A 25,645-nucleotide genomic window follows, 5' to 3' on the forward strand; every position below is an offset into this window, starting at 1 on the left:
CCTACTTTTTTAAAGACCAAAATAAATATGGATTGGATCCAATCCTACTTATTTGAAAAAAAATGAATATGATTCAGTTCAAATCCTACTTTTTTAGAGTTAAAAATAAATTTGGATTGGGTCATATGTTTAATTACAAATGGGATTTAACTATTTTTGCTCTCAAGAAAATGACTATGTATGAGCCACGTGATGGAGTCAGGATAAAAAGTGGTTGAAAACCTCAATTGGGATTAAATTTTACCGACTTAATTTTGAAAGGGATGTAAAGTTATCATTTTAACAATAAACAACGATTTTTATTTGGTAAAATGTGACAAACATTTTGAACGATTTTCTCTTTCGACTTTGTGTTTTCTTGATTTCACTTGCTAATTTGCCATTTTGGTGAATTGGTAGTATAAGTTGTCTCATGGGCAATGCTTGCTGGTTCTATTAAGAGAAAAAAGGTGAAATATTCAATTCCTGTTATCCACGTCGCTAATTAAAATTCCCATGATTCAGTAAGTGTGATTTCCATAATCCCATTTGCTCTGGCCCCATGACCAAATTAATTTGTTTTAAATTTCACTTGTTATATTTAATATGTGAGTTTTGAAAGTTGGTTCGAGTCTAATGAAACTCAATCGAGCTTTAAATTATATCTGTTGTTATATTTATTAGTAGAAAATATCTATCATACCCTTATTTAAAATTATATAAAACACTAATCTATATCACTTGAACTCGACTCGACTCAGTTCGACTATACTCAACTGAACTACATATGATCGATTTCTAGTAAGATAAAACAAAATTGAACTTGAATTCAGGTATGTTAACTCAAGTGGATCTCGATTCAACTTGATTATCCCCTAATTAGAGAACATACTATACCTTTAACCCAAAAAAAAAATGCATGTTAACAATGCAAAGGGTTCTTAGTTATTAAGTGAGATAATTTTAGGTATTGATAGACTACCAAAATCCTTTGTCCCATTCCCTAAATGTTACTACCTAATAATGCAGATATAGAATTTACGTAAAGAACATAACAAATTATGAACTTCACAAGCTAGAACTTTAGCGGTATACAGGAAGGTGTTTAATTCGAAATTATGGGGAAACTACCAATGCAATTTCTTCTTTGTTTCCGCTTTATCTCAATGCAATCTAAAATAATGCTAGTGCTAAGTACTTTTTAAGTGTCGACATTTCCACTGTCTAATGATCTTGGAAGACAGCAAGGCAGCTAGGCAACAATTTGATCTCCACTTATCCTATTATATCTTAAGTATTTTGTTTAAAAAATTATTCTCAGTTTGTGTATCTTGAACCACAAGGTAATCAATCAAAGATGATCTCTCTCCAATGGCAAAACAGGTTCCATTTCTCCTCCTGAGCGACAAAGTTGCCAACATTATGAAGTCATCACATTGGGTGGAAAAGAATAATTTACCCATTCCAGTCAAACAAGCACTAGTGGACTCCACGTTATCTTCAGAGAAAATTCTTGCCTTCTTGGATGTTCTTTCCTCCATTTTAATAGCGTCAATGACCGTTTCGAAACGCAGATTGACTTATAGGTCGACTTGGGAACCAAGTCACTCGCTCATTGATTGCCAAAAATTCTATCATAAATTTCAACCCTCCTCTTTCTTTTCTCCAATCATCATTTGCATCTTATCTTTCTTATTCTTGATTCAATATATTTGAGATTAGTTGATCTTTTGATCGTCAGACTTGGCAGCTTCTTTAAACTATGAATTCCCTAAGAACTTTTTGCTCATCTATTCCCCTCTTGGGATATTTTCTCAGTAGTCTTTTTCGTCAGATCACCGATATGAGCTCTGATGAAGATGAGGAGACAATGAAGAGTACCATCGCCAGAGCACAGAATGTAGCAGCCCAAAAGCATTTTCAGCAAGTTCAACATATCAAAGCATTTTGATCGTCGGTCGAAGTTTCCTTACTTAGACTCAAAAGTCATTGGGGGTACTTCGCTGTACTACTGTATTATAATTTCCCTCCTGTAACCCAAAAAGGCTACCATCCCAATAAGAGATTCGACTTCATCATCAAGGGACGAGGGCTTGTATTAATCTTGTTTTTCTTTTGGTTGTGCTTTCATTTTGCATGTAGATAAAGATCTTGGACATGATTCCAGTTTAGTAAGTTTTAGCTTATTTTACTTGAACTGGCAAGTTAGTTTTTTCACTTGCAGACCTAGTGCTAGTAAGGTTGTTGTATGCTTCTTCCTTTATTTTCTTTGACTGGGATGGTAATATATCCTGATCTTTTGATTGTGATCCTACTAAGGATAGCATGATGAAATAGCTTCAACAACTTATCAGATTTCCTCAGTTAATTCCCAAGAAAAGCTTACTTTTCTTTTTATATACTTGTATTCACCATGATATCAATTGATCAAGGACTTAATTTTTGTTACTTCTATTGCTGCTATGTTGTTGTCACTGCAAAATTGAAGAATACTTCTAATGGAGGCACAACGCTCAAGTGCCTCATCCAAAACCCCATTCCAACCCGATGAACTCAGCATGCACTTGAAATTGATTTTGTTGGCTAAAAAGATGCTTATACCGGAAAGTGGAGAAAAGCTAGAAGAAAAAAAAAAAAAAAATTCTCCACTCACTGAACAAAAGGATGGTGATTACATATTAAACCAAAGCACTAGTTGCACCCCACGAATCAGAATCGATCCTTTTGGTCTCTTCTTTCTGTCAGTTTATCAAATCCCAACAACATATGAGCCCTGCGCCGTCTAGCTGCCGTGTCATGCATTAAGTTGATAACTAGTAGAAAAGGAGGATCTATATTTTTTTGGTCTCCAAAATTATGCATTCACTTTCTTTTCCTTTACTGGATATTTTAACTTGCTACAGAAACATTTTGTGTATTGGATTAGTTTTTTTTTTTTTTGAAGCATGGTTTAGTTTTTTGTTGTGGAAGACTGAAATCAGATACATGGTTAATATAGGAGGTTAATATGCGTGGCGAGAGCAAATGAAGATATATTGAGCTTATAGTCATAAGAGTCCTCACTAAATATATTTATTGAGAAGATACTCATCACCTAGATTCCATGCAGCATAACGGATACAGGTCCTGTACGCTTGTCAATAATAATTGTTTGGAATAATGTAATATTTTTTGAATAATGTATAATTTTACATGAACTATTTATAAAACTTAATAATAAAGACGCAATTATTACATATAAAAACCATGGGTCCGTTTGGATTAGTTGTTTTTGGGGTTATTTTTCAAAAACAATACTGTAGCATTTCATTTTTGAAATACAAGTCCGTTTGGATTAGTTGTTTTTGGGGTTGTTTTTAAAAAACTATATGAAAAACTTTTACTGTAGATGTTTTTTAGATTATTTTTAGAGGTTTTTTAAAACATATTTTTGAGTATTTTATAATTTATAATTTATATATTTTTATATTTATATACATTTATGCATTTATAATACATTTATAAATATTTATAAATAAATATATTTATATATTTATATAAAAATACATCAATATATTATAAATGTATTATATTATACATAATACATAATATAAATATATTTATAAATGTATATTATTATAAATGTATAAATTATAAATGAATATTATATAAATGTAAAAATTATAAATTATAAATTTTATATTTTATATAAATATATATTTATGCATTTATAATACATTTATAAATATTTATAAATAAATATATTTATATATTTATATAAAAATATATAAATGTATTATATTATATGTAATACATAATATAAATATATTTAGAAATGTATAAGTGTATATTATTATAAATATATAAATTATAAATGAATATTATATAAATGTATAAATTAATATATCATAAATATATATTAATATTATGTATAAATGTATTAATATAATTAATATAAATATATAAATGTATTAATATTATGTATAAATGTAAAATTAATACTATGTATATTAATATAAATGTATCAATGTATTATATTATATATAATACATAATATAAATGTAAATTATAAATATACATAAATATATATATTATGTATAAATGTATAATCTATATAATATATATTATATTATATTATATATAATTTTATAATATATATTTTTTGCATAAATATATTATAAATATATAAAAATATAAAAATATATATTAAATAAATAAATTATATATATTATGAATGAATAAATAAATATATAAATACATTATTTATAAATATTTAATATATATAATATACATTAATATTAATTATAAATATTTGAATATTAATAAATATGGTGTTTATATAATATTTCAATTTGTAATATTTATTGTATATTTCATTATATAAATATTTATATAATATATAAATATATAATATAAAATTTTGCAATTTGTATAATATACATAATATTGTATATATATAATATAATATACATAATATACATTTATACATTATTACATATTATGTATATTATATATTATACATAACTTTATTATACATTATTATACACAATAATGTACATAATAATGAAAGTACATTAATAATGTATATATTATAATATAATGTACATAATATATTATGTATAAATATTTATACATTTATGTATACAATATTACATACTATGTATATTATATTATATTATGTATAATATTAATGTATGTAAATATTTATATAATATATAATATATAACATATATAACATATAAATATATAATTTTCAATTTGTATATTTCAATTTACATATTCAATTTACATATTTCAATTTATATATTTCAATTTATATTATATTATTATAAATTGAAATATACATATTAAATTTGTATATTTGGAGTTGTTTTTGATATAATGTTTGGATATGGGTGTTTTTGGAATTGTTTTTGAAATACACATTTACTGTAGCATTTGGAATGTGAAAAACAGTTTTTCAAAAACAGGTGCAAAAACAAGGAATCCAAACGAACCCCATATCAGCAGTAATAAAATATCATATCTATGTTATGAAGATGTACAAGAAATTTATATAAAATTACAAAATATTCAAAAAATATTATACTATTTAGAGACGATTCGCTGCATATATGACATAGTTAATATTTCAAAATTCGGGGGTGGTGGGGGGCGTTGTGTAAGTAGTTTGCCATTTCTGCATAGGATAGGATGCAGACACTTGTAAGAATTCATGGAATGAACAAGCCGTTCCATAGTCAACTTTTTCCTTTGACCAATCCTGATCATTGATCTGCAAACCTCGCTGTCATAGGGTGCCTTTTCTTTTTCTTGTTTAATCCTTTTTCGTGTTATTCAATCAATTTGACAAAATGTCACTGCTTTTAAATTCTTTTACTTGTCTTGTTTGCACCTCAAAATATCCTACAAAATTAGCATTATTTTTTTGTGTAATTATCTATTTGTTACATTTTAGAAAATGTGTAATTTCATTTGTTAAAAAGCGAAACTATTCGAGTATCATTTGAAGCGTCAATATAGATACGCATCTTTTCTTTTGATCAGTCAAATTTCATGACCATAACATAACTGTATCAAAAACCAATTCATTTTATTTTATTTTTCTCTTTGAATCGATGATACACTATTATTATACAGGGCCAGAGCCACTTGCATTACATTTTACACTGGGAATCAATCCTCAATCCGTTTCATTCATCAAATACAGCTTTTGATTATTACTGATCATATCCACATCGATAATTTTACCTGCATCCTCTGATAGTATACAAGTGCAGGAAGCAAAATTCAGCTGCTTTGATGCTTCTCTAATCAGCTCTTCGATGCTATCAGGAACCCATAATACAACACCGCATTTTCGAGCATCCTTAGGCTCCCAAGGGTGAAAAGGAAACACAGTGCATTTCCGTCGTAGCATTTTATCCGCTGTCGTCCACAGAATTCCATCTTTCAAGTTACAATGATGCAAGAAAGTAAACATATCATTGCAGAGATGCCAAAAGAAACTCCTGATCATGAAGAATGATAAAGAGCATAACAGCAAAAGGGAAGACACAACAATCCGAATTCTAGCATCTGCTGACTTGATTGATTAGTTAATAACTGATTCCTGCTACTAATTTTGCAGCCAACTTTCAAAGCCAGATGAAACAAGGGATAGCAAACTATTGGAACCACAAGGATACATTGAGAATCGGGTCAAGAATGCATGAAATCGAGAGGAGGGAGTGAGTCACGAAAAGAAAAAAAAAGCAGCTAAGAGAAAACTACAGCAAATCTTTAAAAGTGGTTCTACCAGAAAATTAACAACAAAGATATGTGTACACGATCAACTTTTTAGTATATATTGTTAGCTAGTTTAACACACTGCAATCACAGAAACTTCATCTGATACAAGCATTGAGCTTTATAAAAGTGCAAGAACTCTACTATACCTGTGCTCTCTTGAGAAAGATCAGACAATTCTGACGATTGAGCTGATTCTGCTTCTTCTAAGAGGTCCATCATATTCTTATTTCCAGAAATTCTCCCCTCATCAAGTGGAGTGTTTCCCCATCTACCATTAAAACAATTGGCCAGAAGCAGTTTAGCTCTTCATCGTATAGGAAAAAACAAATTAATGTCAAAGAAAATACACGACCAGAGTATGGTTTGTGAGTACTCAACAGAATTTAAACGAGATCTTTTCACAAATATTTTCCCGATTAACTATCCAAGAATGAACTTTGAAGAGCCATCACATCTTTATGTTCGAAAAGAATTCAATCCACTTAAAATAATGTGATTAAAAAGTCAAATCAATTCATATGCACCTGTCCCTTGCGAAAACACTAGCCCCTGCATCCAAAAGCAACTTTGCCATAAAATATTGTCCTTGAGAAGCAGCTACATGGAGTGGAGTTCGTTGATCATAGTCCTTGGAGTTTGGATCAATGCCTCTAGTTAGAAACCTTCGAAGGAGATCCGAGTCACCCTTCGCAACCACCGTACACAAAAAGTTACCAGCATTCTCAATCTGCAACGATGCTCCTTCTTTCACAAGTAATGATGCAACATGTTCATGTCCACTCTTGATAGCTTCAAGTAATGGCGTGTTGCCAAAGTTATCTACTTCCATAATGCATCAACTTAGTATTTTTGAGATCTTCAGATACAGAAGTCCATCAGGAATTCAATTGCAAGAAGATTCTTTGAAGGTTACCTGTGACATTTATGTCTACACCCTCTTGGATAAGAAATTGAGCAATATCTTCATATCCTCTTGATGCAGCAAGATGCTGGTGAGAAGACAAAATGAAAAGCTCTACTCAGTCAACACTTGCAGGAAACAATTATCTGATACTTCTATCATAAGCAACACTCAGTGAAACAACTAAGACACACTAATAATCAGTATTATGATGCCATGTACAATATTAAAAGGAAATTTACCAAGGGCGACCGTCCATCATAATCGTTCTTGTTAGGATCAGCACCAGCTCGGATCAAATTTTTCAGCTGCTGAAGATCACCGTAATAAGCTGCACTATTTACCTTCAGAGCCAGTTCAGCCTCTTGCTTTACAATATGGAGTGTAATGTCTGACTCCAGTTGCTTCAAGCTAAAAGCTGAATCCTTTTCCTGTTGTAGGATTTTAGACATAATGAAGAAACTAAAATACCATGCTTTTTTGTTCTTGATGAAGAGATGAGAAAAGAACAATAACATAAAAAATAAAATTCAGAAACTAGTTTGGAAGATATCAAAGAAATTAACTTTATGCACAACCAGCCAGAGAAAACCAATAGAAGCAGGAGAAAACATAAGTCAGAATTGGATCATTACAAGAGTTAAAATACCTCCAGTAAGTTAGTCAGAACTGTTCTCCCATCATGAAAATAAACCTCAAGAATATTGGAGAATGACTGCTTATCAATCCGAAGAAGTCGACATAGCTCACAAACCCGAACAGTATACGGCTGTGGAATGTTACAAAGAATAGAAACAATTCCAAATACACTGTTAGGCTCTAGAAGTGAAAGTGTCTCTTCCGAGCCATCTTTTGCTGTGCCAACCTCCTCCTGCACAAAAAGACTTTCATCAATTTAAAATTGATAAGGCCTGATAAGAACAGATGTTGACATGATTTTTTTTCTGGCAGTATACTGCCATCATGTTGTGCAGTGTCCTTATCCCAAATAATTTGATAAAGATAATCCAAATTGATTTTATTCCATGCTGGGCAAGTTAGGTAGAGTATAGGCTCTAAGAAAGAATGGGTATCACTAACATATTGGAAAAGTTATGGACATAAGTTCAACCGAAATAAAAGTTGAAACAAATGAAAATGTCTCACAATTTTTGGCTCAGTGGAGACTTTCACTGCTCCCTTCACAAACATGTCATTTAGAGAAAAAGAATTGGAAAAACAGACATATTTGAAGATGAGCAATTGCAAATCCGGAATGTATGGCGTGTAAGAAAGAAATGACAATTGAATCACATAAAAAGAAGTTAGGAATGAAGGCTACATCTGATATAGAAAGTTTATTAAGCAGAATACCTACCAAAACACCATGGCAGACAAAATATAGCTGGTCTACTGCATGTCCTTGTTCCATAATGACTTCTCCCGGAAGGAAGAACTCCTCGTGAACTCTAGTTACCTGATAATGAGACAGTATGAAAATAAATCAATGATTCAGGGCCACAAGAGAGATTCAATTCTCTCCAGATTCTTCTTATTCTCATAATTGATGCTCAGAACTGATACTTGTGCAGAAATTCTATTTCTCGGTTCATTTTTGTCAATATGAAACATATACCAAGAATTGAACAGAAATAACAAAACTTCTTTCACGGCTGCAATCATGTCTCAGCAACTGTGTCTCTAGTCCCATCTTATTATTGCCATAGTCAACATGTAGCCTCTATCATGATTTATAAGGCCAAATCAAATACGTACAGTAAAATTTGAATCCCTTATAGCAGAACTATGCATTAGAACTCCTCCATTCCTGAATCTGCAGCAATTTTAAATGTAGTCCATCTCTCTCTCTCTCTCTCTCTCTCTCTAACAAACATGGTGCATACAGTAATTCTGTTTTCCTAATTTGTACGACCAAGGCCAATGAAAACTATAACTAAATGTATACCTCATGATTACTTAACATCAGAACTAGTTTGGAAATTCCCTTTCAGACTATTAAGAGAGGGTATCATGGTAAATTTTTAACGAGTAACAAGAGAATCCATGTTATAAACTCATTCAACAAAAACACAGAAGTAACAACAGATGGTTTATGGCCAACACAGCATGAAGAAGTACAATCAGAAGAAAATAGTGGTCTCAACTTGAACGCATCTGTACATAATGTAATATTCCAAGCAAATATAAAAATCAACAAATCGCTATATAGATGCATCAAGAGTCATGATTCTAAAGTACAAAAATAAATAACTTACTATCTGATTGATAAATTCTGCTGAACATCCCTTAAAAAGAATAACCTCTTCGATATAGGACTTGTATAAACTCTGAGAAATCTGAAAATCAGTATATTAACTCATCAATAAGATGTTAGATTGTATGGACCTATTCAAGAAATAATTTACAGACAAAGATTAGTACTGAGCCAAACAATAAGATTAGAAAATGAATTTAGAGACATCTGATGTGAAACATAATTACACACCGTTAATTCTATCAAATCCAAGACTATTCTGGTACTTGAGAAATATAGGAAAACTGTTAGAAACTAAAAGCATGGTTTACTGTCAAAGATCTTGGGACAACAAAGATTACAGAATTGGCAATACGACTAACTACACCTAGTAAAAGCATTTGTCAATTTTTATTTTTTTTTTAAAAAAAGAACAAAAAGAGAAAGCTTAAGCTTGTTAACACATTCATTCTTTTTGATACCTTAGCACGGATAGAGATGGGAATATCCTGGAGTACAGCAGCATCTGTATAGCTGCTTTCATACTGCAAGCGCAAATGGCCTCTGATTTGATTACGGATGTCCTTCCCAAGTCTATTTCTGTTCATATATTTGATTAGATCAGTCATTTTGTCCCTATATTTTTCTGTCTTTGATCCTTTGACGATTAGTGCTGTCATGTTACCAATCAGATAAGCACCAAGAATCATGTCGAAAGAAACATAAATCATAATGAAGATCATTTCTCTCACATTGACTGCATGAATATCTCCGTAACCTGTACCAGACAGACATTCATTTATCATGTTCTAAACCATGAAAAAAAAATGAGAATCTATTCAGACCAAAAACAGCAGTTCTTGCAAGGCAAACACAAAGTATATAGAGTTATTCTATTCCACCGAGCACTTCATATAGACATTTAGACATCAACAATTATATTGCACTAATTAGCATTCAAGCTATCAATCAGATTATTTATCTCAAACCACCAGCATGGTAGAGTTTTTTAAGTATTGTACTCATCAGCAATGACTTTTGGCATCAAATAGCTTTAAAATGAAAAAACTTGGTTTTCTTATATAATAGCCCTATAATGGGAAGATCAAGAAGTAAGATTGTGTCTCAAGGTGCAAGGCACAACCAGCCATCTGATTCCCCTAAAGCGTCCTTTGGACCAGTTTCCCATACAAACAGCCACTGTTATGGCCTGCCCTGTACTCATGAGATTTTCATATTATTGAGCAATTATTCAGCATCTCAAATTGTTTTTCCTGATCAAACATTGAGAACTATATAAGAATGGAGACAAATACCAAGAGGCTACTCCTGTCATATGACATTCAATTAGCCAACAATATGCTTACGCAGATATGACATGTCCCAATTCATGCAAATAAAAGAGGTGCATTAATGGAAAATACATGCCATTGCCAACATAACCACTGTATACATATGTAGTTTTAAAACATCCATATCTAAAGTCTCATTCTCTAGAGCCCTTCCCCCCCCCCCCCCCCAACAACAAAAAAATCCAAAAGAAATGAATTTAAAAAAAAAAAAGAAATAAGAAAAAAACAAAGAAAAAGAAATGCGGAATCACAACTAAAGGTAAAATACCGAAGAAAAGGACAAGATTTCAAACTTCTTCCTCTCAAAGCAAACACGTTTCCTAAGTGTTTCCTAATTGTTATATTTTTATGCATCCAACAAGTCAGAAAATTAAATCTGATAAGCCTTAGTGGCCTGGTAAGTTGTGCAGTATTTTATAGCTGGAATGGACATGCCAAATGACAAAAGAAGAAAACAGAAGAATCTTTGATAAAAAGTGATTAAAGATGAGTTGCACTTACCCACAGTTGCCATGGTGACGATGGCAAAATACATTGAAGTTGTGTACCTCTTCCATAGATCAATATCTCTGAAGCTTGAGTACTGGTAATCACCTAGCTTCAAACTCCCAATCCATGTGTAGCCTTCTTTCTCAGGAGGCAGAGTGGTAGCAAGATAATAGAATATGCAGGCTGCAGTATGCGTGCAATATAGCTCAACAGCAATAAGTTTTACTATCCTAGTGAAGAGATAATTGATCCGAATATCTTTCTCCATATGCTGAAAAAACTTATTGCCCTTGCGTACCCGACTCAATCTGATCCACAGAAAGTATCTGACCACTTCTTTGTGGCCAACAGCCTATTTATTCAAGTTGTATCAGAGGGGATCAGATTCCATGCTGCAATCTATTTGTATGTACAAAACTATAACTTTCACTAATGACAATATCTAGGCAAAACAATCTGTGACTTATCTTGAATTTCATGCCTTCATAAATTGATTGATAGATCTAAAAGGCAATCAAGATACTGATTTACAATTAGGAAGTCTTTCCTGAAATCTGAGTTATTTCAGTGTGAGGAGTGAATGACAACTTTATTTTCATGTGGATCACAAATATCTGAGAGTTCTGGGTGCTTATAGCTGATCTTATTTGTTCTTTATCAAATGAGAAAGTATGAGAGAACGGTAACTGTGCAGCTGCATTGTACTCATAATAGGCTTCTTTTTATACTGCATGATTGACATCCTATATACCATCTCTGATGCCGCTGAGAAACAAGATTATACCCACAATATTCTACAACCTAGATCATAAATTATCATTTCCTTTTTGCATTAACTAAAGTACTAAAACCACATTATAGTAGTATAATCAATGATTTAACAAAAAAGTAAGAATACAACCTTATAAATGAAATCCCAAGGCATGCAACCAAGAAGGTCAATGATAAAGTGGGATTTTATGTATCTGCCAAGAAACAACACAATCATTTGTACAATTAATAGGCTAAACAACATGCCAGTATAATGCTGAGGTTTAAGAGAAAGGCAACTAACCGAAGCGCAATTGGAGTTCGCTTATAGACCATTCTATAGGTCTGACTATCCCTATAGGCCACAAGGAATTGCAGGATAATGTCCACAAGGAAAGCTGCCTGACCTGCAATATCCATGAAGAGGAGCTTTCTCGGCAATCCCCTGAAGAACCCGAACTCGAAAGGTGTAAAAAATGATGAGTAAACAGCCCAAATGAGTATGAATTTTTCCCATGCCCGATACCACCTGCATTCAACCATATTCATGAATATGTGAACATTTTAGGGTGTTAAAAGTGGAATATTAGTTGGGTTGCCCATTTGGCACGAAGACGGTAGTAAAATCTCCTGACTACTGGACTATACTGGAAACAGGATAAACGTCTCCAAATTTCTCTCTTAACTTTCCAAAAGACGAAGTTCTTTTCTTGAATAGAAGAAGTAACTTATCAAAGTAAACAATGCCCACAAGATCAGAAAACAACTTATCGTACTATCACTTCTTGATAAGAAAATTTTTGCAGATAATGGACTTGCTTAGCTGGCTCATGCCTTTTTCTTTTTTTTTTTTGAGCTAAGGCAACAACTTATTAGCTCAATATAGTGAAGAAAAAGGACTAGCATAAAGCTTAGTCCTTACAATAGGACTTCAGAAGATGAACTTCTGTTCTCTTAATGGATTGCAAAGAATGCGGAGCATTAAGTTTAAAAGTGGTGTTCAATTTTATAGACCCAGTGTTCATCTTGCTTCCACGGAATTATTCTCATGAAAGTGTTGCCATTTCAAAGTTTCGTTAGCTAGTTCTTGTGAACACCACATGTAAACAGGATCCTCAAGCCTAGATATCCCAAATGTATTTGATGTATTCAACAACTTAATGCTCCTAATTTTATTTCGGCAACCACATTGAAAAGCATGCCAACAATACTTCCTAATAGTAGAGCTTCCTCTTGCAAGACAGAAGCCGATCCCTTCGCCAGCAACAAAGTACTGAGAAATGGACAGTCCGCTTAAAAATTTTTGTACTATACTCCTTCCATTTGCCATCTTATGGTAGTCTTGGCATCGAAATCTTCCTTTCTTCTTTCTTTTCATTTTCTTTTAATTAAAGGAGATTGGTGACACCCCCATCTAAAGGAGGTACCAAGAAGATTCAACATTTAGCTGGCCACTGCACCGGAAGACACTGAGACTCGAAACAAAACACGATTTTGGTAATTCATCGTTCAAATATCCATGCGAACATGAAAAAAATTCTAGAATCAGCAAGGATAATCTGTAGAACATCAACATTCAAAAATCCTGACTATTCACAATGTAACATGAAATTGGAATATCACAATTTTAAAAAATGGTAGGATTTTGCTACCTTTTTTTGGTAATAAAAGTGTCCAGTTATCCAACTTAATCTTATATTACCAAAAAAAAAAATATTGGGTACGTTGTTAATTAATTGACATGTATGTAATTTTTTTTTCCCATTCATCTAGAGAAGAAGCTGTAAGCCTGCAATCTCTTTGCTGTCCTTTTTGTATTTTCTAGCTCGGGCAGGCAGGTCATGTGGACAAACAAGAAGAAGTATTTTAGTAAGGTATTGTTACTCGTATTTATTACTCCCTTATATTTAAGAATTTTTTCAAATTAATTTCGCTGTTATAAAAAAAATTAATATATACAACTCCTCCAGCGTACACGTGAAAAAAAGAAGAAGAAGTTAGTATACGTGTTTCCTCGTCCCGTCTATTTAAAATATCCTTGAGTTTGTTTGGATAAGAGTTTATTTGGATGATTTATTTAAGATAATTACTGTAATATTTTTTGTGATATGATGTATATGAGATAAAAAGTTGATTGAAAAGATAAAAAGATGGTTAAAATTTGTAATGAAATCAAATTGTCCAAACAAATCCAAGCTTGTAACGCTAAAAGTCGTAACTTGGCACCCCGAGTCAACTCAACTGCTAGCCTAGTACTCATTTAAGTGGGGCCCAACCACCACTGCTCCCATGCCACGTTTCCTTCGTTTCTAAATCATCTCTCCGCCACCGTCAGCCCAGTTCGACTCAAATAAAATCATTATCGAAAATTAAGAAAACATTCCCACCACAAGCTTGGCAAGCAGGAACGCCACTTGTGAGAGAAAAAAAAAAAGTAAAAAAGGGAAGGAAAACGGACCTGTTGTCAGGATGAATGACGAGCCCTTGGGACAGGTCTTTGAGGCCGTTGATCACGCTTTGTCTGCTAAACCGCCGGTGAGTCGAGTCGAGTCCTAACTCGTGCTCGATCAATTCGAATCGGCTTCCTCGGGAGGACTTTATTCTGTCCCTCAAATCTTCCACCTCGTATTCTCCTTCGCCATTTCTACTCTCCCCTTCCTCTCTATGACTATTTCCTCTCCCCATTCAAAATCACGCTCTGCAATCCAATTACAACCAATAATGCTGCAACCTTTCTTTTAAAAAATTTTTAAAATTCTGCAACCAACATTATATAGATTGTATATGATCGTGTAGATGGCTCGAAATTTCTTTTTCGAAAACTTTCGGAACAGGAGATTTGGAGGCAGAATTTGTCACTGAAAAAAAACAGAGATATTCAAATCTGGAGGGGCGGGGGAGAGATTGCTGGAGGGAGAGTGAGGGACAGGGATGTTGCTTGTGCGGGTCTTAAGTCGTAACAGGACTTGGAAAGAAAGAGAAGAGCCTTCCTCCTATTTATACGCAACTGAAAGCTTATCATTTCTGAAAAGAAAGTATTATTTTATAAAAAGCAGTAAAATACTCTGATGATCATGGCAGGCAGGCAGGCTGGCTGCACTTTTTATATCGTATCACAGTTTCCTTACTTGTTTTTTATTCCAAGCACTTAAAAACCTCAAGGGTTAATCTTCTTATCAAAACTCCATTAATAAAGGTTTTCTAACAAAAAGTCGAATTGATAAGCAATAGGGATAATTGCAGAAACCTCCCCTAAGGTTTTTAACACTAGCACTCACCTCCCCTATGGTTTAAGAAATAGCACTTACCTCCCCTAAGAGGAAATTGGGACCTATTGCTAACAAAAGATTGTGGGAATTTACCTTTATACCCTAATTATTTGGAGAAACCTAATGAACGAATTTTGCAAAAGAAACCTTGATTCTTGTCGACAAATAAAGTAACTAATTAAACTACCTGTGAGTGTTACTTTCACACTTTTGATTTATGTTAAGTACAAAGCCTACTAGTTTCCCTTTCGTAAAAATATTAGTGTCACACTTTTTGAATTTTACTTACAAACGTTTATGTATTTAACACAAATTAAATGATTCAGAATAAAATGTCCATAAATAGCTAGTATTTTATTCACGTAATGGAAGAAACCCATAAAGAGCTGGTATGTTATGGGCAATTTCTTTTTTTTTTTTACTTTCACATATTTAATTTATGTTAAATACAAAACCTACCAGTTTCCCTTTCATAAAAATATTAGTGTAACACTTTTTGAATTTTAGTTACAAATATTTATGTATTTAACATAAATTAAATGATTTAGAGTAAAATGTCCATAAAGAGTCGGTACTTTTTTCATGTACTTAAGGAAAGTTGTAAAGAGTTAGTACTTTATGGGTCATTTCTTTTTTAAAAAATATTTAATTTATGTTAAATAGATAACCACCCAGTTTACTTTTCGTAAGAATATTACTATAATACTTTTTGAATTTTACTTACAAACATTTATATATTTATCATAAATTAAATGTTTGAGAATAAAATACCCATAAAGAAATGAAAATAAGGTCCATTAGCCCACAAACTACACCTTTTGAAGTTTATTAATTATTAATTGATTTATAGTGTTTTATCATTCATTTACTAATACTACTTAGCATGCAGTACAAAGGGTAAATCAGGCACAAATTTCTTATCTCACTCTTTAAAACAATATGCAATATAATTTTAAGGGCATTTTTCTGGCTTGGACTGAATATGCAATAGAATCAATAAGTTCAAGAGAGGTTAGTGCTATTTCTTAAATCACAGAGGAAGTGAGTGCTAGTATTAGAAATTTCAGGGGAGGTTTCTACAATTTTCCCTAAGCAATATACCATGAGTTGGACTCTCGAATTGATAAGTCCCGGGGCATGTTGTAGGAGGGATAATGTAAAGAATACTCTGTATTGTATGTGATGCGTGATGGTTAATTAACTTTTAAGGATCAATTACTGATTCTCTAAACAGAATAAGGGCACGAGGAAACCACTGAGATTGCTGCAGTTGTTTAATTTTTATTTGTTTAACATTTATCGATGTTGATTTGTATGGATGGATGAATTGCCAAGGTGACTGCTGCGTTGCTGTCGCGGTTATGACCCTTAACAATGGGGCGGTTATTAGACCAACGTTTGTCCTTATCTAATCCAGTACGTTTTCAGACATGATGTCACGCCAACTATACTAATTTCTTTTAGGGCAAAAAAATCTCGACCGTCATCAAATTATTTCTATTCTTAACTTTAACGGTTTAATCATTCAAATAAGAGTAAAACTTCTGGCTATCATTGTTTGATTCATGACATGTATGTAAAAATTAAATTTTAAATTCAAATTTTGTATAGTTATCATTTATCCAATATTAACAATATATATATTGTCAGTATAAAAAAAATTAATCCTTCAATTAAATTATATCGTATCAAATAAGTCATTAACTCGTTTGGAAAAAAAAATAAGTCACTTAACTAATTATAATTAGTATATAAATGGCCATTTCATCAAATTTAGCTCTTAATTTACAAGATAAGCCAAACACGTGTAATTTATAATGTGAGTAGTTTGATGGTTAGAGTTGATAATATAGTTTGATGGCGGTTTTTTTCTCCCTTTCTTTTTTGGTGAATAAAGTTCGTCGAGATAATGGTATACATTTGAGATAAGAATCAGCGAGGTAATGTTTGATGACTATTATATATTGTTAGGATTATTGTGGAATTTAAACAGTCTGCGACACATGGCACAATTCAAATCTAGATTGACTTGCCTATCTATAAGACCAAAATGAAAATGCAACTTTTGTTTTTCTTTTAGTCGAATTCGGTATTGAAAATTTTTTCTCAAACGTGATTCATTTGTAAAATCATTTTTAGCTCCAAGCTTTTTATTAGTTAGTCCTGATAAAGTGTCAGGCAGCGTATTTTTTTTTAAACGAGGTATTCAGTAACACAATATAAAGACTCCTTATTCCTATTTTTTATGAATTTAATTCTTTTTCTATTTTATTGGTTAAATTTTTAAAGAACTTAGGAAGTGGGTGGTTACATATGTGCAGGGGAAAGGGTTGAGTTAGATAGTAAGATATTATGAATTCAAAATCTCCCACTTACAATTAAACCAAAAAAAAAAAACCAAAGGTAATTACACATATACATGTAATTATGTGTGTGTGTGTGTGAGAGAGAGAGAGAGAGAGAGATTATACCTATAGGACAGGTGCAAAAATAAGTAGTACTAATAAGAATTATCATTTAATGTAAACCAATTAATTGTATTGTAAACTACTCTATCTACGAGTAGAGGATTTGTGTTAATGAATAGTGCATAACAACGTGCTTTGACAAATTCTTATTTACTAGTACGATTTATTAGATACTCGTCTAATTTGTGTTAGTGCACGACAATGTGCTTTGACAAATTCTTATTTAGTACTACGATTTATTAGATTTACACAAGGCATATGCATACAGATAATGTGCACATGGCTCAAATTTTAGTTTAAAACATGAATCTACTAGTTATGTCAAAAACAAACAGAAGTCGGGCTAGAAAATCAGACTGATAATTGCGTTGAATTAATATACTATGTCTAAAACACAACATTTTGCCAAGCTGAACAGCACAAGATGTAACTTATGATCCAAACTAGCTATGGTTGAATTGTACCTCAGAAAAAGCTGCGAGATCATCATGTTGTGGCAAATTAAGCATTTTGCCAGATCATGTTGTGATAATGTTGCGTTTTGACTCTAATTAATTATAGCTTGAATCATGATAATTGACAGCTGAAGGCTGGAAGACGACAAGCTGTCTTTGTAATCAACGGTAGCTACTTCCCCCGCTGGCAGATTTATAGTAATACTATAGGATTTTCCCATACTATTAGTACATTATTAATAATAAAATGGTAACAATTTTAGAGTTTTTCCATTTTGTGCCCTAAAGACATATGAAAGGTGGATCTGGTATTTAATTAGTTGTCTGTCAAAGTTTAAATTTAGGGCACCCGTTAACACACATAATATTCACTTAATATATCATATATATATATATATACTTACTAACAATTATTATCTTCTCTTGCATTTATATACTTTTTCTATCTAATCTTATCTATCATCTTTTATATTTATTTACTTTTACTAATTAATCTTATATTTTTAAAAATATAATATTTAAAATATATCTTAACGGGTGTCTTATGGTCACCTGTTAGACAGATTAAAGTTTCTTCATTTCAAGAAGAGAGGATAATGGTTAAAATTTATAGTGGGCACATCCCTTATATATTCCGTGAACTTATCCTTAGCATATTATTGATGCATTTTTCTTGATATATCATGCTGCTTCTTAGTGCAGAAAGGACAGGCTAACATAAAATTACTCCCATTTCCTATAAAAAGTGATGCACAAGTGAAAAACTCCGCATGCAGCAGGGCAGTTTTAGTGCTAAAAGACGATCCAAGTATTTAATTCTAGTTAAAATAGAGCAGTCAAATTTTGGTTGCTCCATCTAAACCTCTTTCGACCCTGGAGGAGTTTGAATTCTTTAATGAAGGAGTTTTTCATAGTGCATCTCCACTGACTTTATAATTGAAGATAGTGGGAAAATATGCAAAGAAATGCTTGCAATCACTGAGAGGAAAAAAGTGCTATATTATTAGAATGCATGGTTTCTGAATTCAGGATATAGAAAATCATGAACTGAGAGAGCAAGAGCAGAAAGCATATTTAAAGTCAGTAGGTGGGATTTGGTGGCCCTAAAAAATTGAAAAGACCATACAAGAAAATCAAAACCAAAAGGTTAGCACTTGATCTGTGGCCAAAACTGGCTTTGATAGATTAGGTAGAGACATACGACCTTAGGTCCTTAACCCTGTTCTTAGGGGAAAAAGGCAAAAGAATTCCCAAAACCATGTTCCTAATATAAGACAATATACTTGTATATATTGCTTTGATTGACCTAGCAAATTAAATAGTCGTTTTTCAGCTCAAAACATAAGAAAGATAATTCATGTTACAATTTAGTACTGAAAGTTTGCATGCCATCTGTAGGCCACTGTTTAAAGCATTCTTTGATCACCGGCTAATTATAGTATCATATCATGATTTGACATATCGACTTGCCATCAACTTCTTCAATATATACATGCGACAACCTTTAATGGTGATCGATAAATTAAGCTAAGGAATGTCATCAGAGGGAGCTGGACTAACAACTTTAATTAGTGTTATAATTCAAAAGAAAAGATCCGAGGAATTGTATAAGAAGGCAATTAACTAAGCTGAGTGAAGAAATGCCAAACCGCAGCAGATATGTAAGTTCACTAATGGACGTCTACCATGCACAAACCACTAACTCTTTTTTCTATAAAGCCATCAGCCTCAGACTCTAGCCAAATTGCTGATGATCAAGTCCACTTGAAAAGGCTCTTCAAAACCAAGTTTTTGCAAGTGTTGAACCCACTTATCACATTTATACTTAAACTAAATCATTCATACAACTGATCCGATCCATTTGGTCCCGTGAGCTTTAATCAGTGACTGTTGCTTAATTGTATTTCTTCTATATATATATGTACTAGCTAGGGATTGTTAGGTTGCAAAACTTAGTTTAAACTACAGAGATGATGCAAAATTTGCTTGTTTACTTACCAAATTTTCATATTGTGGGTACATTTGGTAAGAAAAAAAATGATACAATTTGAACACTAAGACGTAATAATTTTATCAAATACTAGTAGCTAGGTTTCAATAAATACCCCATTATGAAATTTTGCTTTGAACCACGCTGATCTTTTGGAGAACTTTCCTCATTATCTTGATGATGAAAGATTGTTACCGACTGAGAAATTCATCCAAGGACAGTGAGTTGTCAAGAGTTCCGTTTCTTTAGCTTTTATTTTCAATCGATTATATATGCCAATCTTTACTTCTATATTCATAAATTTTCATCAAACATACGTAACAAAAGTTTGTCTTTCCCCAGGACATCCTTCATCCACTAGATCGATGCATGTCGCTCATCTATATTACTTCTATATTACTATGTGCTTATCCCTGAAATTGACAGCAACGAGTAAATGCTCAAGTTGATTATCACTTTCGTTGAACACACATGTTGTCTGAGACTTATAGCTGGTACACTTTCAGTTCCCTATCTTTATCACATCTGGCAACCTAATGTGATTGCTTACATTATCACCCACTAGTTATTTGAAGACATAAACCATGGACCTAACAAAATTTAATATTCTGGTCTAGTCTTCGGCTGATCACGAAATCCAGAACTGGAGATATATGTAAATACTTGATGAATTGAACCAGTGAAACAATTTGGTCCTGTACAATCATTTTCTTTCTTTGAAGGTGTTCCTTTCTTCATCCCCCTTCGATCAGGATTCTCATGCATAACGTGAAAAGATATTGTATGGTTGCCATGGACTCTCTTTGAACTACGAGCACTTTCCAAAATTTTGCCTTACTTTCTTGAAGTTTTTCCTGCCGTAATCCTTTTCAACCTTTGGATCTCGTGACTAGAATCAAGTACACCATTGTGCCAAGTTGTAATGCTATAACTGTATGCTTCTCCAATTAAATTTACTACACAAAAAATTACGTCCTAATTTAATTTGAAAACAAAGAATAGTAATATTCCGGAAGCTCCTCGTACATAATGGCGTTGTAGACAAAACGAATGAGCATTCCACAAACATGGTATGAAACCCTGTATTTTTATCCAATTCTTATCATTATTACTCAAACGTCTAATATTATTTTAAATAAACAAAATAAATAAGTAGGATTATCAAGAATTTTATTCTTAATTAACTAACTCCATAATAATGTGATAGTGGTGTCCAAGTTAGTGGGTGGTTAATTCTGATTAGTGGGCAAATAAGGATAAAAGTTCCATTAGTAATTGACAACCTAGGATAACTATACACTTAACAAGTAACCTAATCAACGACACATTCACTTCTTTCCCCCTAGAAACTATAACAAATGTGAGAAAAAGATGAAGAAAACTACCACTAGTTTTTCTTGTATGACTCCATGACATAGCATGATTATTCTAGTTAATACGATAGATCTGCAATTTAGCTCCCTAGACCTGTTCCGGCCATGGCTGGCCTTAGGCCACCAGACCCACACACCTAACTCTTTATTCCACGACAAATTGATCAAATTAACACCCGAATGCTTGAGGAAACATAAAACAGATAGCATGCTCTAGATGGTGCTGTTCCTGATGAGCTAGGCTCTTCCAAGCAAAACTTAATCCAGCGATTACCATCAATGGTGGCTGAAGAACATGGAAAGGTGACCTGGAATATTAAATTGGAGTTTAACAATCTCAGAGTTGGCTATATATCAGGAATTGGATCGAAACAAGGGTCTTGGATTTTGAGGTATTTTATCTTATCTATGTTGTGGCCCACTTTCGTTCTGTTTCTCACATTTGATTCGGTACATAGGCTTTTAAATCTTCATGGATGAATGCCGTAAGAAAAAAATACGTGTGTTTCTGGCTTTGAGTTAGTCAAACTATGACTTACCTACTTAATCGTATGTTGGCTGTAATCAAGGTGTGAATCTTTACATAGAAGTCACTTATGTATTGATTGTTTACTAGGGAGCAGTAATACCGTGGCATGTAAGCCATATTAGATAAATTTGAAGTTGGCTACAAATTGGATAACTGATCTTCAAAGGCTAAATTATGTTTGGGTTTTCAAGTTGATTTGTGAATCACGAAATGGACCTTTCATCTATGAGCAATTTTTACTAAAGTTCAGACCAACATTCCTTGGTCTAAAGCACTATTTTAATTGGACTTCAAAATGGTTCAATTCAACTAGTCGATGTGTATTAGTAATAAGATCTCAAACATTGGTGATTGACGAATTTTGTTTAAAAAAAACCCCTTGTTGGCATGATTAAGCCGGTGCATTTAGAAATACTTATGCAATGACTAAATTGTGATTGACCAAGTTAATATAGGGACAACTATTGTATAAATAAAGTCCAGAGTTTATGACAAAGTTCAATATCGATAAAAGGACTATCTTTACAAGCACACGAGTTAAGAAATGATCCCTATAGGGCTAAGATAATCATGATAAAGCAATCAAAGTATTTTAAAATTTCATGATGGCCTAAAAAGGTTTTACAATTGACTGTTTTTGTATGAACTAGTTCTATCGGTTAAATCAAGTCCAAAGTGTTTTAGAAGTAACCCAACAAAATATAATAATGTAGTGAAGTAGAGCAAGTCAATTTCATAAATTAGATTATTTTTTAAAAAAATCCAAATCTATTGTAATGACCCAAACTTAATTAGACTCCCTAAAGAATTTATTTTGAAAGTCCAACAATATTTTAAAGACTCAGTTTTGTTTCAATGAATTCAAAAACTCTTTTAAGTACCCAAGTGAATCGTGAACCCAAATGTAAATTTGAACAAAACATTTTGCATGAATGGACTTAACTCTAAGTCCAAGTCGAAACTCAAATTCAGTCTAAATTAATTAATGTAGGGCCGTTTATACTAGAATATAAAGTTTCTTTGTGAATATATGAATTTAAGCAATTTTTTTTTAAAAAAAAAGAAAAAGAAAAGTTTTGAAATCGAGGAACCTTCTGAAAAAATTGTAACTTTCTAAGTTAGGAAATTTTCTAAGAAGGGGAATCATTCCATTTTTAGGAAACTATTCAAGTACATTTTATCGAAAGTCTAGACATGTTTTATAGGATTACTTGAGAAAAAAAATAAATCCTTTAAGAATAAGACACGAGAACTAATTATGGTATACATGTTATTGACAATAGGTTCGAAGCAAGTTTAAGGTATGTTCGGATATCTTCAAGTTAGCAGTTCGAGATAGGTGGTACTCATCCCTTTGTATTTTCTAAAATGTTAAATATGAATCTTCTCAATTAAATGCTTTATTTTGATATATGCAATATGGATTATGTCTACCTATTTGAAATGTTTTGCTATGCAATATTTTATGAAATAAATGGCATATTTTCATGAAATGAAAGAAATATGTATGTGACATGTGAAATAATTTTATGTTATAAAAAACTCTAAACGGTCATAAAATAGACAGTAGGGGCTATAGTTCTGGTATGTTATGTTATGTTAGTCATGAGAGTCAGTGTAGAGTTCGGCCGATTGACTTATGTTATGTTATGTAGTCAAGGGGTTTATGCAAAACCTCTTGATCGTCCTCCTAAAAGGGTTAATCTCTAGATTGAGTACTCAGAGGTCGAATATTGCGTGTACTTATTTGTGAGCTATATTTATGAAATGAGATGACATGATTGATATATTTTATGACTTGCAAGTATGTTCAAATGTTCAATGAATACGATCGTATCATATTATGTGTGTTTCTATACCACGTTCGGCGAAAGCCACCTTTAGAATTTGTTGAACTAAGTGCCAAGTTAGACGGAAGCCACTTATATGCATGCCACTCATTTTCAATGAAATATGTTTATACAATATTTGAAATGGGATGACATGTTTTTAATTGATGTATGCATGTGGTATGGTATGATCGAATTTGTAAATGTATATAATATGTATATAACTACATGATCCGACATGGGAGTAAGTACTATCTATTGGGCGTACGTTGCTCAACCACGTTTCTTTATTTTTTCTTGCAGATCAAGAAAATCAACTCGTGTATGTTTAGAAGAAAAATGAGAGAGATAAATAGGTAGATGTTTACATTCTAGAAAATTAAAGTAAAGCATTTTGTAGATGCAATTTAGTAAAATGTATCTATTTCATTAGTATTTATAAGTTTTAAATTTTAGTAAAATTTTGTAAATTATAATTATGGTGCCTTATATTTATGAAAGTAAGGTCTAGTAGATGCAGCGCGCCACGTTGCAAATCCAGTCCAGGTACCCGGGTTTGCCAATGGAGCATAAGTTTCGGATGCCCTCTAAGGCTCCGTTTGATAAAACTGAATCTGAACTCTGAATTCTGAATTCTGAATACTGAAACAATTAATTTGCTGAATATTAAGCACTGAAAAGAGATATATGAATATCTGAATCTTAATGCTGAATATATTTATACTGTTTGATAAACATTTATAACTTAATGCTTAATAAACTAAATTGTACAATTTTGCCCTTCTATCTTTCAATCCAAAAAAGAAATAGAACATATGATTTAATTAGCTTAAAATTGTTAGGTATGAAAATGCCAATATTTATTTTTAAATCAAAGTAATATAAAAGAAGAAATATATTATGGAAAAGTCCAAATATCGGTGCAAATATATTTTTAAATCAGAGTTTGATAAGAAAAGTCTAAATATAAGCAAAAGGAAGCTGCAATAAACAAGTTTTAAATTCACACCAAATTATATAGAAATTTAATTACTTCAATGGAAAAATGTTGAAGCAAAACAACAAATAATCAATGTCACTTACCTTGGAAAAAATGAATTTGAGATCGGTGAGTACAATAGCAATAAAAAAAATTGGGAGTAAAAAAATGACAAAATTATGAAAGAGTAGAAAGATAGAAAAAGATAAGGAGTAGACAAATGTGAGGAGCATGGAGAAATTGTAAAAAAAATCATTAAATAAGGAGAAAATATAAGTAGAAAGCCATTAGACAGAGAATGTCAGGTTGTTTAATTAGATAAGGATTTTGGATAGAAAATATTAAATTGTTTAATTCAATAAGGATTTTGAATGTAATTAACAAACAAGGATAGATTTGGTAGATAAGATAAAGTAGTTGAAGTAAATCTCTTGTTTCTTATCAAATTAAGCATTCAGTTACAATTCTTGTGCTGAAAAAAATACATACAAATTCAGCACCACTTAATAAGTTCAGCAGAAAAATTTTTATTTATCAAACACTCAAAACATCTGAATGTTTGAATGAATTCAGTTTCAACACTTTTTTATGTTATCAAACAGACACTAAGTGAGAATAGAGTTTCGTGTCCTTGGATTTGCTGGCCCTTAGCTTCGCCAGTAATTGCCGAAGTGAGAGCTTCTGTCATTTTTTTTTTTATTTTTTATTGAAACGATTGGATTGTATTGATTGAACAAAAGTGTATATAGGTGAGCACTTGCTTGATGCTTTACAATGTG

General features: G+C 32.1%; 1 protein-coding gene across 2 annotated transcripts; it reads right to left on the minus strand.

Annotated features, from left to right (window-relative positions):
- Positions 1–5,534: 5,534 nt before the first annotated feature.
- LOC113701412 (potassium channel SKOR-like) lies at positions 5,535–15,011 on the minus strand. Of its 2 annotated transcripts, none has more exons than XM_027222049.2 (13): positions 14,433–15,011; positions 12,279–12,503; positions 12,126–12,189; positions 11,237–11,576; positions 9,866–10,161; positions 9,406–9,486; positions 8,508–8,606; positions 7,800–8,021; positions 7,393–7,581; positions 7,163–7,238; positions 6,774–7,068; positions 6,396–6,517; positions 5,535–5,886 (listed from the first exon to the last, which is right to left on the minus strand). In XM_027222049.2, the coding sequence occupies exons 1-13, from the start codon at positions 14,657–14,659 to the stop codon at positions 5,642–5,644; spliced, it is 2,481 nt and encodes an 826-aa protein (XP_027077850.1). In that variant the 5' UTR covers positions 14,660–15,011; the 3' UTR covers positions 5,535–5,641. The 2 variants fall into 2 exon arrangements, with proteins under 2 accessions (XP_027077850.1, XP_027077848.1); XM_027222047.2 differs by having other exon boundaries at positions 5,535–5,907; positions 14,433–15,008.
- Between the last annotated feature and the right edge of the window lie 10,634 nt (positions 15,012–25,645).

The sequence above is a fragment of the Coffea arabica genome, chromosome 7e, assembly GCF_036785885.1.
Source record: "Coffea arabica cultivar ET-39 chromosome 7e, Coffea Arabica ET-39 HiFi, whole genome shotgun sequence".
NCBI classification, from domain to species: domain Eukaryota; kingdom Viridiplantae; phylum Streptophyta; class Magnoliopsida; order Gentianales; family Rubiaceae; genus Coffea; species Coffea arabica.